General features: G+C 58.6%; 1 protein-coding gene across 1 annotated transcript in view; it reads right to left on the minus strand.

The window, feature by feature from the left end:
• Positions 1 to 1711: 1711 nt before the first annotated feature.
• EPHA10 (EPH receptor A10) overlaps positions 1712 to 14745 on the minus strand; it is a 38231-nt gene continuing 25197 nt past the window's right edge. Inside the window, exons 7-17 of the mRNA XM_044237835.1 lie at positions 12584 to 12755; positions 9025 to 9133; positions 5878 to 5939; positions 5607 to 5732; positions 4772 to 4957; positions 4250 to 4311; positions 3834 to 4037; positions 3397 to 3546; positions 3016 to 3209; positions 2110 to 2265; positions 1712 to 1982 (exon numbers count right to left, since the gene is read on the minus strand). Coding sequence (XP_044093770.1) covers positions 1868 to 1982; positions 2110 to 2265; positions 3016 to 3209; positions 3397 to 3546; positions 3834 to 4037; positions 4250 to 4311; positions 4772 to 4957; positions 5607 to 5732; positions 5878 to 5939; positions 9025 to 9133; positions 12584 to 12755 — 1536 coding nt within the window. The 3' untranslated portion in view covers positions 1712 to 1867. The remainder of the gene's footprint in view (positions 1983 to 2109; positions 2266 to 3015; positions 3210 to 3396; positions 3547 to 3833; positions 4038 to 4249; positions 4312 to 4771; positions 4958 to 5606; positions 5733 to 5877; positions 5940 to 9024; positions 9134 to 12583; positions 12756 to 14745) is intronic.

Below are 14745 nucleotides of genomic sequence, written 5' to 3' on the forward strand. Positions count from 1 at the left end.
AAAGTCACTAAGGCAGGTGCCTAGGAGGCGGGGAGCAGAGGGAGGGGCTCCAAGGACGGAAGAGCTGCTGCTGGCAGGGTGAGGCCAAAGGCACTGATGTGAGGCACTGTCCCCCACCGCGGGTGCTCCCCCAAAATGCATGGCATCTTCTACCCTCCGGGCTCCTTCTCATGCTAGCCCGTCTGCTTGGATGCCTCTTGTCCTAGGCCCTCCATCTTGGCCTGTGCAAAACTCCGCCCACCCCAAGGAAAGATGCCCCCACTCCTACCTTCAAAGCCTTGTTCAACTTATGCATCAGCCTCTCAGCCAAGAAGCCTTTCCAGACACACCTCCATATACACAAATCACAAGTGTCCACCTGCCCTCGGGCCCACCAGTCCACAGACCCACAGGTCTCCTGGGGCCCAGAACACTGCTGGATGGCACCCCTGTCATTCTTCTCAGTGCCTGAGCTTGTCTCCCCACCTAGGCTGAGCCCTCCACGGGCCAGCTCGATGTCTCATCCACCCTCTTCATCTCCCGCTCGGCTCTTCCTCCCCCCGACCCCAACCCCACAGCCAAGCCCAGAGTAGGCATATGGCAAGGGTGACCTGGACAAACACAGCCACTGGAATCCTGTCCAGACCCAGCTGCCTTCCTGCCATCCTATGAAAGTCCTGGCCTCATGATCACCACCACCTCCAGGAAGCCCTTCCGGATAAGGAACTCTGGAGTTAGTTCAGTGTGGCCGCTCCTGCTGGAGCCCCACAGAAACCAGAGGGAGAAGGTGCTGAACCTTCTCCAGGGGGCTGAGGGGCGCCCAGGAGATAGCACTTGCGAGAGGTGGTTATCTCAGAGCAGCCCTGGGCTTCCATGGGGTATAGGTAGGGCCAGGGACTCTCTCTCCAGAGCCAACCGCTGGACTGCCCCGGACTGGGAGGTGGCCCCGTGGGTTCCAACCCCAGCCCCGGCCCTCACTCCTCCGCCAGCCTCCATCTTTCCTCTCTGCACAGTGTGGCTCAGAGCCTGTCGGAGAGAGAAGGTCCACCCTGAGGACGTCTTCGCCATCCCCCGTGGCAGGACAGCAACGCTCATGGGTCTTCCAGGTAGAAAGCCTCTCCCCTCATGCTTGTCTCGGATGTCCAGGCCAGTGAATTTATAAAAAGGAATGCAAAGGGGAGGCCTCGCTGGGCCTCAAGGGAGCACCAGAACTTTAATGGCCTAGCCAGGACCCTCTCCCTTACCCTGAACTCCTAGCCCAAGGCTAGGGGAGGCAGAAATCAACTCCAAGTCTGGGGCCCTTAGGGTCCAGGCCCGGAGCTCAGCACCACCTTTGCTGCCTGGGCCCCCGGACCAGGGTGCGGACAGGGCCAAGCTCTCGTGCAGGAAGCTGAGGACCTCGCCTTTCCGGGACTCTTCAGGACAGGCTTCCAGGAAGCGGTGGTCCCTGCCAGGTCTCTTGGGAGCTTATTAGGGACCCATGCTGCCAACTGGCCAATAGGTCTGTGGGGAAAAGGGGCACCCACTGGGGTAGGCCCCAGGCCCCAGTGGGTATGGAAGACAGGAAAACATGAACCAGGCAATTTAAAGCTACATCTTCCCTCTCCGTCCCACCCGCATGGTTTCTGGGACCTTGCATTTTCTCCTGTGTTATCTCGGGGGTTCTCCCCAGGGATATGAACCCTCTGGCCAGGGGGGCCAGAGTCAGCCAAGGGGTCCAGACCAGGGAAAATGGGAGGAGTAGGCAGTGTAAGGAGGGGAACTGTGGTCCCAGACACGCTCCAGGCCCCAAATGCAGGGAACACACGCTCACTCCAACCCCGCCAGGGCGCGGCAGGCCAGGATCCCTGTGAGGGCTGGGGTCCTGGCCCCCGAGGGCCGGCGCAGCTCACACCTGCACCCCCTGGCCTTGCAGCTGGAGCACACATGCCCGCAGGGCGCTGATCCCGCTGAGGAGGGCCTCTCGATGTTCTGCCGACGAGATGCCCAGGTTTACCAGGTCCCTGAAAGAAGGGCTGGTCAGACCCCACTGGCTCCAACCCTCTTCTGCTCTCCCTCCCTCCGTTGGGACAGGGAAGGGCCCAGAACTGGGACAGGCTCGGGCCTCCCGGACACATTCCTCTGACTCACTGGGCATTCATGGCAGCCACGGCCTCCAGGCTCCCGTAGCCACCGGCAGTGAAGCTGTCCTTGTAGCGGCCCAGGTCCAGGGCCTCCAGCCATGCACCCACGGAGCCGAAGGATGGGAAGGCAGAGAAGGCGCGGTCCGCCAGGGGGGTGGGGGGTCTGGGGGGCAGAGGAGCTATGGTCAGTCAACAGCAGACCCGGCCACCCTCCTGAGGAAAGGCCAGCTGAGAAAGGACAGGAGAAGGGGAAAGCAACCGAGCCCCAGGGCGGACCTGGCCCCACGGAGGATGAGACATCATCAGAACAGGGATGGGTTTCAAGATACGCAGGCAAGTAGGCAGAGAACGGGTTGCACCTGAGCCAGCTAAAGGTACTGGGAGTATCTGGAACAGTCTTGGGGAATAGGACACACCTAGGATGATTTTGGGGGTGACCCGTGTCATATTTGGGACAACTACAATACTCACTTCACTTATTTATTGCAACTACAAACCTGTTAGAACTATTTCCACACGCATTCACCCAGTCGGTGGTCATTTTACTGGGACGTGTGAGGCAAAACCCAGGACAAACAGAGTGACTAAAATGGAGGACAATATCCATGTGTCTAAGGCAGGCGGAGCAGCAGATCTATCCAGGGCAACTGCGTGAGCAGTCCTACCTGGACAGGTGGGGTGGGACTGGTAGGGGGGTAGCTGGGGGGCACAAGTGGGGTGGGGCAGGTAGGGGTGGGACAGGTGGGGGGACAGGTGGGGGACAGGTGGGGTGGGGGACAGGTGGAGGCAGGTGGGGCAGTTATGTTCAGGCCATGTTGGAGGCCACTCGTGGCGAGGGGAGAGGTTGGCTGTATCTGGTGGTTGGGGTGGGTGGGTGGGGGTGTATCCAGGACACACGGGGCATCAGCTATACCTGGGAGAGGTGGTTGTGGCACACTTCGGGGGCTCTGGGTCCTGTACCATCTTGCTCAGGAGGCTGTGGATCTGGGAGAACCTGGGCCGCTCGCTAGGGTCCTTCTGCCAGCAGTCAAGCATCAGCCGGTGTAGGGGGGTGGGGCAATTCCTGGGCGGGGGCAGCCGGAAGCCGTCCTCCACCGCCTTGATCACCTGGGCCATGGGGGCGAGAGGCAGACGGGAAGCTTTAAGTCCCTCCAGCACATGCACACAGCATCCCATCCCCAGGAGAATGTGACCAGGCAGGACAGGGAGCAAGGAGACAGTGAAGAGGGGCCTAGGGCTGAGAGGTCAAGGGTCAATGGGCATAAGTCAGGGAGTTGGGGCCTGAGTCACTCACGTCTTGGCCAGACATATCCCAGTAGGGCCGCTCCCCAAAGGCCATCAGCTCCCACATGACGACACCGAAGCTCCACACGTCACTGGCGGAGCTGAAGTGTCCGAACTGAAGGGTCTCAGGGGCGGCCCACAGCGCTGGGCTCCGGCCGCTCTGCGGACACACAAGCAGGTCAGGGGCAGGAAGGGACTGGCCCAAGCACACCCAGGCCTCCCCACCCCGTGGAGCCCAGATCCAGCCCTGCCTGTCATCCTTCCAGCAGCACCTCTCAGGAAGGCACATAATGATGCCCACACCGGCATTTATTCGGGGCCAAGTGGGGGGAGGGGCGGGGCTGTAGGGAGAGGGGCCCTGACCAGGCAGGGCGGAGGGCGGGAGTGGGTGATGGAGACCTGGTGTGGTCTAATGGGCAGGTTTGCCTGGGAGAAGGGAATCCTCACCATGGTGGTATAGACGGCCTCTGCTCGGTCTCGGGGACCCCGCCCAAAGCCAGAGATCTTGCAGATAAGGCCGCTGCTGACCAGCACACGGCGGGCCGCCAGGCCCCGGTGAACATAGCCCATTTCCGATAGATACTTCATGGCTGACGCCAGCCCGGGCAGCAGCCCCAACAGCTGGCCAGCCGCCAGCTGGCCTTCATGCCGCTGTGGGAGGAACATTCAGTTCTGGGGGTTGTGGGATCCCAGGGATGTCACCTACCCATCTCTGGGTTTGCCCTGGGACCCACCATGTGGGCCTGGCCAAGGGGCCTCTTTTTAGGGAATGATGCCAAGTACAAGTCCCACCAAATAGAAAAGTGAGGAATGAAGACTCACATGGTGAGCAATAACCCCAGCCGGAGACCCAGGCCACTCACCCGCAGGAAGCCATCCAGGGCCCCGTGGCTCATGTACTCAGTGACAATCATCAAGGTGCTTCCTGTGCCAGGCAGGGGGACACACACGCTAAGTTGCCTGCTCCCCTCCGCGTGCATACATGCTCCCCCAACCTGGACCCCAGCCTGGGCCAGGATGGCCAGAAAGAAGTTTCCCCAGCCGGGCCCCCCTCCTGCGTAACCCAGGACCCTCTATGCCAAAGAACAAAAGAGGGGGCACAGGGAGGAGGACAATGACCAAGATTTAGGAGCTGCAATATGTGGGCTAAGAAAAATCACCCAAGGTCCAAGCCATCCACCCCCGACGGTATCATGACAGGTCAGAAAGGTCATTCAAGGTCAAAAGGGCCTCCCTGAATCAGTGAAAGAAAAGCTGAGGCTTTCTCACCATACTGGGCAGCTCAGGAGCTCCCTCCCATGGCTGGAGAAAGGGCCTAGGGACATAGGAGCACCCCACCTTCCACCCTGTTTCCACCCACATAGCTGCAGAACACACGACCCTACCTCGGGTGACCACACCCTCCAGCCTCACGATATGGCTGTGGTCGAACTGGCCCACGGTGAGGGCCTCAGCCAGGAAGCTGAGCCTCTGGGAGTCAGAGCAGCCGTCCCTGAGCATGTGCACGGCCACAGGGAGTTCCTGGCGGCCAGGGAGCTGCAGGCAGCCGAGGGACAGCTCCCCGAACCGCCCTGTGAGAAGACAGCACCTCAGACAGTCCCCTGGGGGTCACCCCCTGGCCAACCTGGGCTCGGTGAGCAGCAGAGAGAGCAGCTTCTGGATCATGGGCCATTTCTGGCCTGGGGCTCAGGGCTCCCGAGTTCAAATCACGGTAAACTGAGAATCAGCCATGTGACATAGGCTTCGCAGTCCCCCCAACGAGGCAGTTCTCATGCCCATTTCACAGACAGGTTCCAAGCAGGAGAGCCATGTGCCCTCGGTCACACAGCTGGTCAGCGGCAGAGCCAGGACTAGAACTAAGGGGTGTCTGGTCCCCAGGTCTGTGAATGCTCCTCCCCACTGCCCCTCCATGGCAGGACTACACTCCCGCCAGGAGCAGTCTGCAGAGACCAGTGGGGAAAGGGCTAGGGTGGGCAGGTCTCGGTGACCATGGGGTCGGGGAGAGGGTAGGAAGGCAGGATCACAGACCCCCTCCACAATCCCCTTCCCTGGAACCTGGTGGGTAGAGGTCCCGTCTGGGGTGGAGCTGGGGCCTCCTGGGCAAGCTGGGACTGGGGTGAAGGCAGGGCTTCCAGAAATGGGGAAGGCCTGGGGGGCAGAAGTGGGGTAGGGAAGAGGGGGCTCTTGGGACGGACAAGGCTTCCCGGGGGCCCAGCTTGCCTGCTCCGAGGCTCCTCTCCAGGGTGACAGTTTTTGCATCCAACTCCTTGGCAAACAGATGAACAGCCTGCAGAGGGTCCCCACAGCTCTGGGGGTCTAGGAATGTGCGGCGTGTTGGGACTTTGACTGGAATGCAGAGAGAGAAATGGGCCAGGGTTGGGGGTGGGGAGTGGTGGAGAAAAGGGGTTCTGTGGCCCAGGGGTGGGAGAGGGGGCGGGGTTATGAAGGACAGCAAGGAAGAGGGCTAAGCAGGGACCGAGTGACAACTCACAGTGGAAATACAGCTCCTCCTCATCGTGGGCGTCCTGACCTCCTTTGCCATAGGGGCAGGGCCTGGGGAGGCACAGAGGCATTCTTGGGTGGAGGCAGCCCCAGCCCCACCCATCTCACCACACCCGGCATGGCAGCTCCTTAGCCCTTCAAAGCCAGGAAGATCTGAGCCCTGGGGAGGGACCTTCCCGTCCTGTTTTGAAAGATCCTCCCCACAGCTGACATAGAACCCTAACCCCAGACCTAACCCCTCATCCCCATCCCCATTCCTAATTATTTTCACTTGGAGACGCAATGCACGTTCCTGCAACTCCAGAGGCACCCAAGTCCATACCCCTGACTTTGAACCCAAGCTGCACTGAGGCAGGGCCTTGCTGGCCCAGAAGAGAGCCCCTGGCACTGCTGAGCAGGTGAGACCACGACTCAAGCTGCCTTTTAGAAAGATCCTGCTGGGCTGCACCCACAGGAACTGGCAGTGGGGCCTTGGGATGCAGGGGGAGCACGGAGCGGGAGAAAAGCAAGAGGACTCAAGGGACATTTAGGTGACAGGACTGCTGGAAGGCAGAAAGGGGAAGGAGAAGGTAGCAATGACTTCTCATATTCTGGATTGCCCAGCCGTGGACGGTGGTGCCATCGACCAGGAGGGGGAGAGGAGAGGCTCACGCTGAGCCTGTGTGAATCTGCAGAGCTCACAGGGTGAGCAGGGAGGGGTGTGGAGTAGGGAGTTAGAAATGAGGGGCGGATGGAGAAGACATCTGCTTTGGGGAGCTGTGAGCACCGTTCAGGCAGAGGACAGAGCCTGGGAAGTGGGACTGTGGACAAGTCTGAGCACCCTGACATTTAGAGACTGGGTAGAGGAGAAAAAGGCCACAGAGGAGATCACAAGTTAAAGGGAAGCAGAAGGAAAATCAGGGGTGACCATGGCATAGGAAGGAAGGAAAGAAAAAGTGGTACAGGGGAGAGTGATGGCATGGAGGCTCAGAGGAGGGGGCAGTTAGGGAGATGTTTCTATATGGACGGGAACGGCAGCTCAAGTAGTCACAATGGTGGTTAGCAGCACGGGCTCTGGAACCTCATGCAGGAAACGGCTTCCCAGCTCCTGCACTTGGTAGCAGCAGGGCTAGGTGGGCTTAGATTTCTTTTTAATAAAATCGGGATAAAGACAGCCCCGCCCAATACAGCAATACAGCAGGGTTGCACAGAGCTTACAAAGCACTCACTAAATGTCAGCTGTTATGTGAGGCAGAGGGGAACGTTACAAAAAGTAGGGCTCCTGATATGGTGAGAAGGGGCAGAGTACGCAACACAGCAGGAAGGACTGGGAGGAAGGCACCTACTCTAGAGCAGAGGGAGGGAGAGGATGGGTACAGAGACAGGCAGGTGTGCAGGCTTGGGGATGCACGAAGGAGCAGGTGCAGCAATCATGGCCGAGGGGATAAGCCGTAAGGCCAGCGCACCTGCAGGGCGTAAGCGGACACAGTATTTGGGGTGATGGCCAGCTCGATGGCAGGACACAGGAGAGGGAGGCGGAGGCGGAACGGAACAGAAGGTCCCTGGGACTGAGCAAGTCAAAGGACCAAGAAGCCAAGGGATGGGAGGTTATCCAAGGGTCACTGAAGTTACCCAGTGTGGTGACTGGACTTCCCATGAATGAGGGGAACATCCAGGAAAGGTGGGTGGAGGGGAAGGGGGCAAGGCCGATTAGATGGAGGAGGGGCAGAGAAACGGAGAGGTTTCCATTGGACAACCCCCTCTGGTGAGAAGTGGGATGAGTCAGGGTGGGGAGGGGAGGGAGAGCGGAGGGGAGGAGACCCCACAGAGGGCAAGAACAGCAGGGACCCCAAGAGCAGTCAGCACGTGCGGCTGGCTGGACAAGCCCGTCAGCACCTGATGGGCAGCTTCTCCTTGTTTCTGTGCCCCTGGATTTTGAGCAGGTTTTAAGAGTGAGCCCTAGCTTACTCTCCCTGCCCTCGCACATCTGCTCCGAGGTGCTCCTGGGCAGCTAACCCTGTCCTGCACAGCTCCTCCCCAGAGGGGTGCTCCTCACACCCCTCTGTCCCACATCCTCCTCCTGCCTCCCCTAGTCCCTAGGCTCCCAGCCAGGACAAGAGGCTCTCAGCTCCCATCCAATCCTGTCCTATTTTCCTAACAGGTCCAGTGCAGGCGTCTAAGCACCAGAAAGGAGCTCACAACTCCTGTTGGGCCTCCCTTACCATCCTGGCCCAGGCAGAGCGGCTCCCAGACCCCGAGGCCAAGGCTCTCCCCTCCTCAGTCCCTTTCAGCCCTCCATTCAAGGCCAAGAAAACAGTGCCGTGTGAATGCTCCCTGCCCCTCTGCCCACAGGCAGTTCCAGGATGCTGAGATGAGCTGGGAATGCAGCTCCCGGAGCAGCCATCACTCTCCTCTGCACCCCCCACCGCCTCCCCCCCACCCGCCAGCCGTCACATGCAGACTTTCCACCCCTCCAGTCTGCTGACCTCAGCCCCAGCCTCGTACCTCTGCATGCAGCAGAGTGTGGCCCTGGGGAGAAGGCGGAAATACATTCTATGAGGTTTCTGCCGCGTGCAAAAAGAACTGGAATCTTCTCTGAACCAAACTCAGGCTCCACATCCTTCCCCCTCCTCCCATTCCCTTTCTCTGCCCACTCTCCTGCAAGCGTCCTCCTGCTGGGGGTGGGGGTGGGGGGTTCTGGTGTATGCGTTCCCCTCCCTGTCCTCCCCCCTCCCACACACAATTTCTGCCTTTCTTCCCCTTGCCCGTGTTAAAGGGCCTCAGGATCCCTTGCGGGCCGGGGCTGGGGGCCTCTGAGCGCCTCAGGAGAATCCTAATCACACTGGAGCAGCCGGGGCTTGATTCCATCCTCAGTGATGCCTTCTGACATTTAATGAGTTAAGGAGCTAAATCCCCTTCATCCCCCAGCGGCTGAGCCAGCTGCGGTGCCGGCTGCTGCCGCAAGGAGCGGGAAGTGGGGGGAGGGGCTGCGAGCTCGCCAGCCCAGCCTGGGTCTACACAGCAAGATGTCTGCGTGCGCAGATCTGCACACGTGCAAACGCAGGTACAGACAGAGGGACTGTGATGCATGTGAGGGTGCCCAGGGACCCGACCCCCCCCCCACCGGAAATCAGCTCGGCTGGGACCAGCCACCTACCTCCTCCACATGGCCAGCACGCTCATCACGGAGCCCAGGACAAGGAGGGCTGAGACGGTCACCACGGTGACGACCACCGCAGGGTTGTGGTCTCTGGACCCTGAGGCAGCTGGGGGTAAAGCACAAGGTTGAGGCAGGCAGAGGGCCTGCCCCAGGCCCCTGAGGGCCCGCAGGGGCACCCGGAGCTTCCTGCTCTCTCTGCAGTCCAGCTCTGCGAGAGAGAGGACCCCCCCCACCCCGGGGTCCAGACAGGCACGCCTGGGCCTCCCTTTGTGCCTTTCCGTGGCACTGACTTAATGGAGCTCTGCAGGGAGGAAGAGCCTCTCCCTGCAGCTCCCCAGCCCCATCCAGACCGGCTGGCATCACAGTAAGGAAACACCGAATGCACGCTTACTCCATTCAAGATACTGTGCCACGTGCCTTAACTAAATGACACCGCTCGCGGTCACAACCAGCCAGTAAGGTAGTGGTATCTCCATTTTACAGCCGAGGAGACCGACGCTGAGAAAAGTTGTACGATCTGCCCAGGGTCCCACAACTAATACGTGGTGAACCTAAGATTCGAACCTGATTCCAAAAGCCTCTACTGCAAACTCTTTCCCCAAGAGAGGGGCCAGGAGGACCCCAGACTCCCAATCCCATCCATCCATCCATCCATCCATCCATCCATCTGTCCATCCATCCATCCATCCGTCCATCCCTCCACTCAACCTGTATGACAGGCTGCCACCAGCCCTCAGAAGACAGACATGATTAAGTCAGAATCCCCGCCCCGGGGAAGTGTACAGACCAGTGGGGGAGACAGAAACAGGATTCCGAACTGTAGAACGAAAACAGAAGCGGACAGCTGAGCAGAGACAGGCTCCTTTCCTCCTAAAGCCAGTGAGGAAGGCCTCACAGAAGAGCCGTGGCATCTGCACCGGGCCTCAGAGCTCGGCACGGTCTTGGTGCTGCTCGGGAGCACAAGCTGGGTCTGGAAAATGCAAGCCATCCCGTGGGGCTGGGAAACAGACCGCGTGGGGGCTGAGAGGGGCCAGATGTGAAGCTGGATGGAAGTAGGAGGAAAAAGGGAATGGGGTTGTGGGGGGTGGACAGCACCTGAAAGGCCTGGGATGCCAGGCCAAGGAGCAGGGACTTCGTCCTAAGGGTGACAGGGAACGATGGACAGAGATCCTGCCTGAGGGGAAAGGGATGAAGGCATCTGTCGGGAGCAGGGATGGACAGGAAGTGCCTGAGAGAGGAGGCCTTTTGGGAAAACTACTTAGAGTGGGGGAGATGCCGCACAGCCCCAGAGACTCAGCTGAGATTAGGCGAGGTGTGGGACACAGGACTCAGGCCGGCTCCCGGCTCTGGGATGAGCAGGGCGGCTGCAGCGCAGTGTCCAGGGAGTGGGGACCCACATGGCTGGAGAGCATTTCCCTGGGGAGGATCCGCAGTGGCCGGGGCGACATGGGGCCAGGAGGGGCTCACGGCCTGGGAGAGGAGGTCGGATCCCCAGGCCTGTAAAGAGGATGTCACAGTCAAGTGACAAGAAACAGAGGAGGAAAGGAGAGTTACAGGCCAACAAGGCCAAGGTCAATGAGGGGATTTTAGAGCCCATGGTTCCCAGAGGTGGGAACAGGACCCAGGTCTGGCCGGGACAGAGGCGGGCGGAGTTGCTGAGAAGTGTCTGAAATGAGATGTCCACGTGGACACGGAAACGGAGACAGGGCGGTGGTGCCAGGTTGCGTCCGAGATGTGCCCTCTGGATTCCCCACCAACTGGTATTCCGTCCCCTTGAGCGTGGGCTTGACATAGGGACTCATTTCTAATGAAGAGAATGCCTCCGAAGGGGCGGGATGTCACAGACAGGCGACTGCGGCTTGTCCTGGGCATCCTCTCTCTCTCTCACTCACAGTCTCCGAAAGAATCGCGTTCCTGGGTGACGAGGAGCTCTAGGGAGAAGCCCAAGAGGCAGGGAATCTCATGCCTCTGGCAAAGAGCCGGCGAGAACCTGAGCCTTGAGGGACCACAGCCAGGAGGGACCCTGAGCCCGGGGCACCTAGTTAAGCAGCACCCAGGTGCCTGACCCACAAAACCTATGAGAGAACAAGTGTTGGCTGTTCCCAGCTACTCGCTTTGGGGTAATCTGTTACAAGCAATGGGTAGCTGATACAGGGTCCTTCGTCGTGCTCCTGAGTCAGGGTCACAGCTCAGCGGAAGGAGAGCTCCGCAGACTGGGAGACCAATTCCCCCAGAGCCTGGGCAACAGCCAAGGAGGCCGGGGGACCAAGCAGGGTCTACTCACTGAGAAGCACCAAATGAACAGAAATCATCAGCCCATCCCAGCTCCCGCCTCCACTGCACTCACTCCAGCCAAACCGGTGAGCCTTTGCTCCGATGGATTCGTCTACCCCACGTGCCTTCCCTGCCCATCTCCACACATTCAAATGCTCCCCAGCCTTCAACACAGAGCTCTAATCTCCTCCTGCCAGCACCTGGCCGGGGCCTGGCACAGACAGGCATTCGAGCAGGAAGTGCTGTCTCTCTTCCCAGAACCCAAACTCCCTCCACATTTTATCTCCACCTCCCTTTGGGCTCCGAGCTCTTCCTATCTTGGATTAGACTCGTGTAGCAGGTTGGAAAGAATTATTATCTTGACAGCTGGTGTCAGAACGCCTCTTAGGGGGAACTGCCTTTGTCCAGGAAAATACTTTTCGTGAACTGCTCAGGGTAGATAGAGGTGAGACCCCGAGGGCAGGGTTAGCAGCAGGCAAAACCGCCCAAGCCACAGCTAAGCTGCTCATCTCTCATCATGAAAGGGACTTTGGGGGTGGTGGGGGGAGAGGAGCCAGGGGAGGGAGGGGAAGGGAGGAAGCGGATAGCAGGATACCACAGAGGGGGGTGGGGTGGGGTGGGGGCACAAGCCAGAGTTGGTTTAGAATCAGGGTATCTGATGTTCAGCTTTTGTTTTGTTGTTTTGTCTTGGTAACAGCTTTGTTGGAGAAATGGTTCCCATACCATACAAATCCCTCCCACACCCGAGAATGTGCACAGCTCGCCCTGTTTTGTTTTGTTTATTGCTCTGGTGCAACTCCTTTGTGTCCCCAAGCTTGAGTGAAGTGTGCTTCTCACTCTGAGGCCGAGTGGGGAAAGGGACGGCATCCCATCCCACGTCTGAATCTCCGTCAGGACAGAGAGAAGGAAGCAGAATGGGAAAGAATTTACCCGTTGGAGCAAGGAGTGTCCACGAGACAAAAGCTCCTCCCAAGGAAAATGCCGAGAATCTTGGAGAGGGCACGGGTTGTTTCTACAAGACACGGGAGGTCCTGGGAGGCTGGGAGACCCCAGCTGAGACACTGCTTATGGTTCTTCACGAGCCCCTCCCCGTGAGCTCCCCCAGGACAGGCCCCCACATTTAATTCATGTCACTGAATAGGCCCTCAGTGGTGGATTCCAAATTCATAAATTATTTAGATTGTAATTAAACTGTTCTGCAGGTTCCCTTAATTGCACGGACAACCACCCCATCCCCAGTTGGTCTCCCTACCCAACCCTTCCCCGCATACACATCACTTACCCTCCCCTGGGGTCTGCACTTCGATGGAGGGATTGAAGCTCTGGGTCTCCCAGGAGGGTCCTGGGGAAGCCGCCCGGATCTGAAAGACGTAGCGGGTAGCCGGCTTCAGGTTGGTGACAGTGACCGCAGGTGCCCCTGTCTTCACCGTGGAGTAAGTCTGCTCACTCTGACCCTGAGGAAGGACCAAGAAGTGAGGCCCAGATCCAGCACCAGACCTGAGCTCCTTGAAGAATGCGGGGCAAGGAGTTGGGGGCTTGAGAAGTGCCCTGAGGCGAGCATGGACCAACTGGGAAAGCACAACTGGGACCGTGTGGGGAGGACCCCGAAGGCTTCTTCCACAGGCTCTCCAACCCCTCTCTGCACCCAAGTTCCCTCCTACACTCAGTGGTACTTCTGGCTAAGAACAGTAAGAGAAACTTTAGAGACGATGCTAGATCCCCCTTCTTGGGGACGGACATCAGGGCCCGAAGGTCCCAAGGGTGAACTGGAGCTGATACCTCAGAGGAATGACCCCTGACACCTGCCTGGCCCCTGTCAGCTCACAAAGTTTTTCCTTCTCTCTGTCATCTGGTTTTCACGATGTCCTGCAAGGCACGGATTCACAGATGAGGAATCGGGCACAGAGGGGTGGAGAGATTCGCCCGAGGCTGGACAGCGGGGACAGTGGCAGCTGTCATGGAGTGAGGGCTGGCTCACTGCCAGCTGCTGTGCTAGACCCTTTCAGAGGCCTCGCTACCTACAGTGCTCACAGCAGCATTTCATTCTTTTATAGGTGATGGTCACATCAAGGAAGGATCAGAGCGACACCGTCTTGATTCCTTCGGGCCCCGTGCTTTATCTCTATGTCATACTGCTCCCCAGCACGTCTGATAATGGCATGTACTGGAGATGTGGCCATTGTTTCATCTCTGCCCACCCTCCCACCTTATTAGAGCCCCCGTCGTGCCCACAGCTGATTATCATGTGGCCCTGTTCTTTGGTCATAGTATTCAGGAATGGGGCAGACTCGGACCCAAACTGGGCCAATTGGAATCTCTCTTCCAGGTATCTGAACGACCCAGGGAAAGGCAGTGAGACTGGAAGGGCAGGGGCAGGGCAGAGCAGCCATCAGATGCCCTGAGCAAGCCCCTGAGCAGGGGATGAGGGACTGGTGTGCACAGATACAGGCAGATGAGCAGCACCGTGCCTCTAGGACGTGGATCTGCGATGCCCCGGAAGGCGTTCAGACCGAGCTGCTTTTGCACAGGCTCCTCTTTTCAAGGGTTTTAGTTCCCTGCAAATTCATACCCCCTTGGGGTCTGGAGCGCCCACCCAGTTCAGCTTTGGGACTCTGTCTCATAATCTGACCCCCCCCCCCGGGGGTGTCAGTTCAGTGAGCCCTCTGTGAGCAGTGACTGCGTGCCCAGCTCCTTCCCCGTGTCCTCCTCTGCTGTCTCCTAACCTCAGTGCTCCTCAGGGCTCTGTCTCTGCTGCTCTTGTCACTCTCATGGTCCTTCTTGGCCTTCCCTTCCAGTCCCTGGCTTCGATCAGCTCCTAGCCCTATGCTGAAAGGCCCCACCTCTCTTTTTCCAGGACAAGCCTCTCCCTTGAGTGTCCAGACCCCCAAACCCACCTAGATATACCAGGGACTCCCTGGACGTTGCATGGACCAACCCAAGCTCACCCTCTTAGCCCAGACCTCGTCCTCCTCCTCCATGGGTGGCTCCCCATCCCCTAGATCACCTAGCAGTGACTCAGGAGCCCCTCCTCTTTGGTGTTCACTCCCCACCCCCCACCCCCTGACCCACAGCTCTCAGTAGACTTCCAGTATCCAAAAACTATTATCTGATTCAGCCAAGAAGTCCCTTGAGTCACTAAGGGGTGAGTGAAGTTCTGACATGACATGCTGAAGATGAAAGCTAGGTTTCGCTTGAATGAATAAAATTTGCACCAAGGTGAGAAACATTTTAACAGCAGATTACAAATCACATTTAAAGACAATGCATTTATGGGGAAAAGAGATAGTGGACTGGGACATCGTTCCATTTGTCAAGTCAAGGTTGAACTGCAACCACAGATGGACAACAGATAGGAGCAGTCAGAAAAAATCGGCAAAAACCTCCTATACGGATCATTCACCTAGATGCAGTTTACAATAAGGACACTGTGTATCTTTTCTTCTT

Source organism: Neovison vison, chromosome 2 (assembly GCF_020171115.1).
Source record: "Neovison vison isolate M4711 chromosome 2, ASM_NN_V1, whole genome shotgun sequence".
Taxonomy (NCBI): domain Eukaryota; kingdom Metazoa; phylum Chordata; class Mammalia; order Carnivora; family Mustelidae; genus Neogale; species Neogale vison.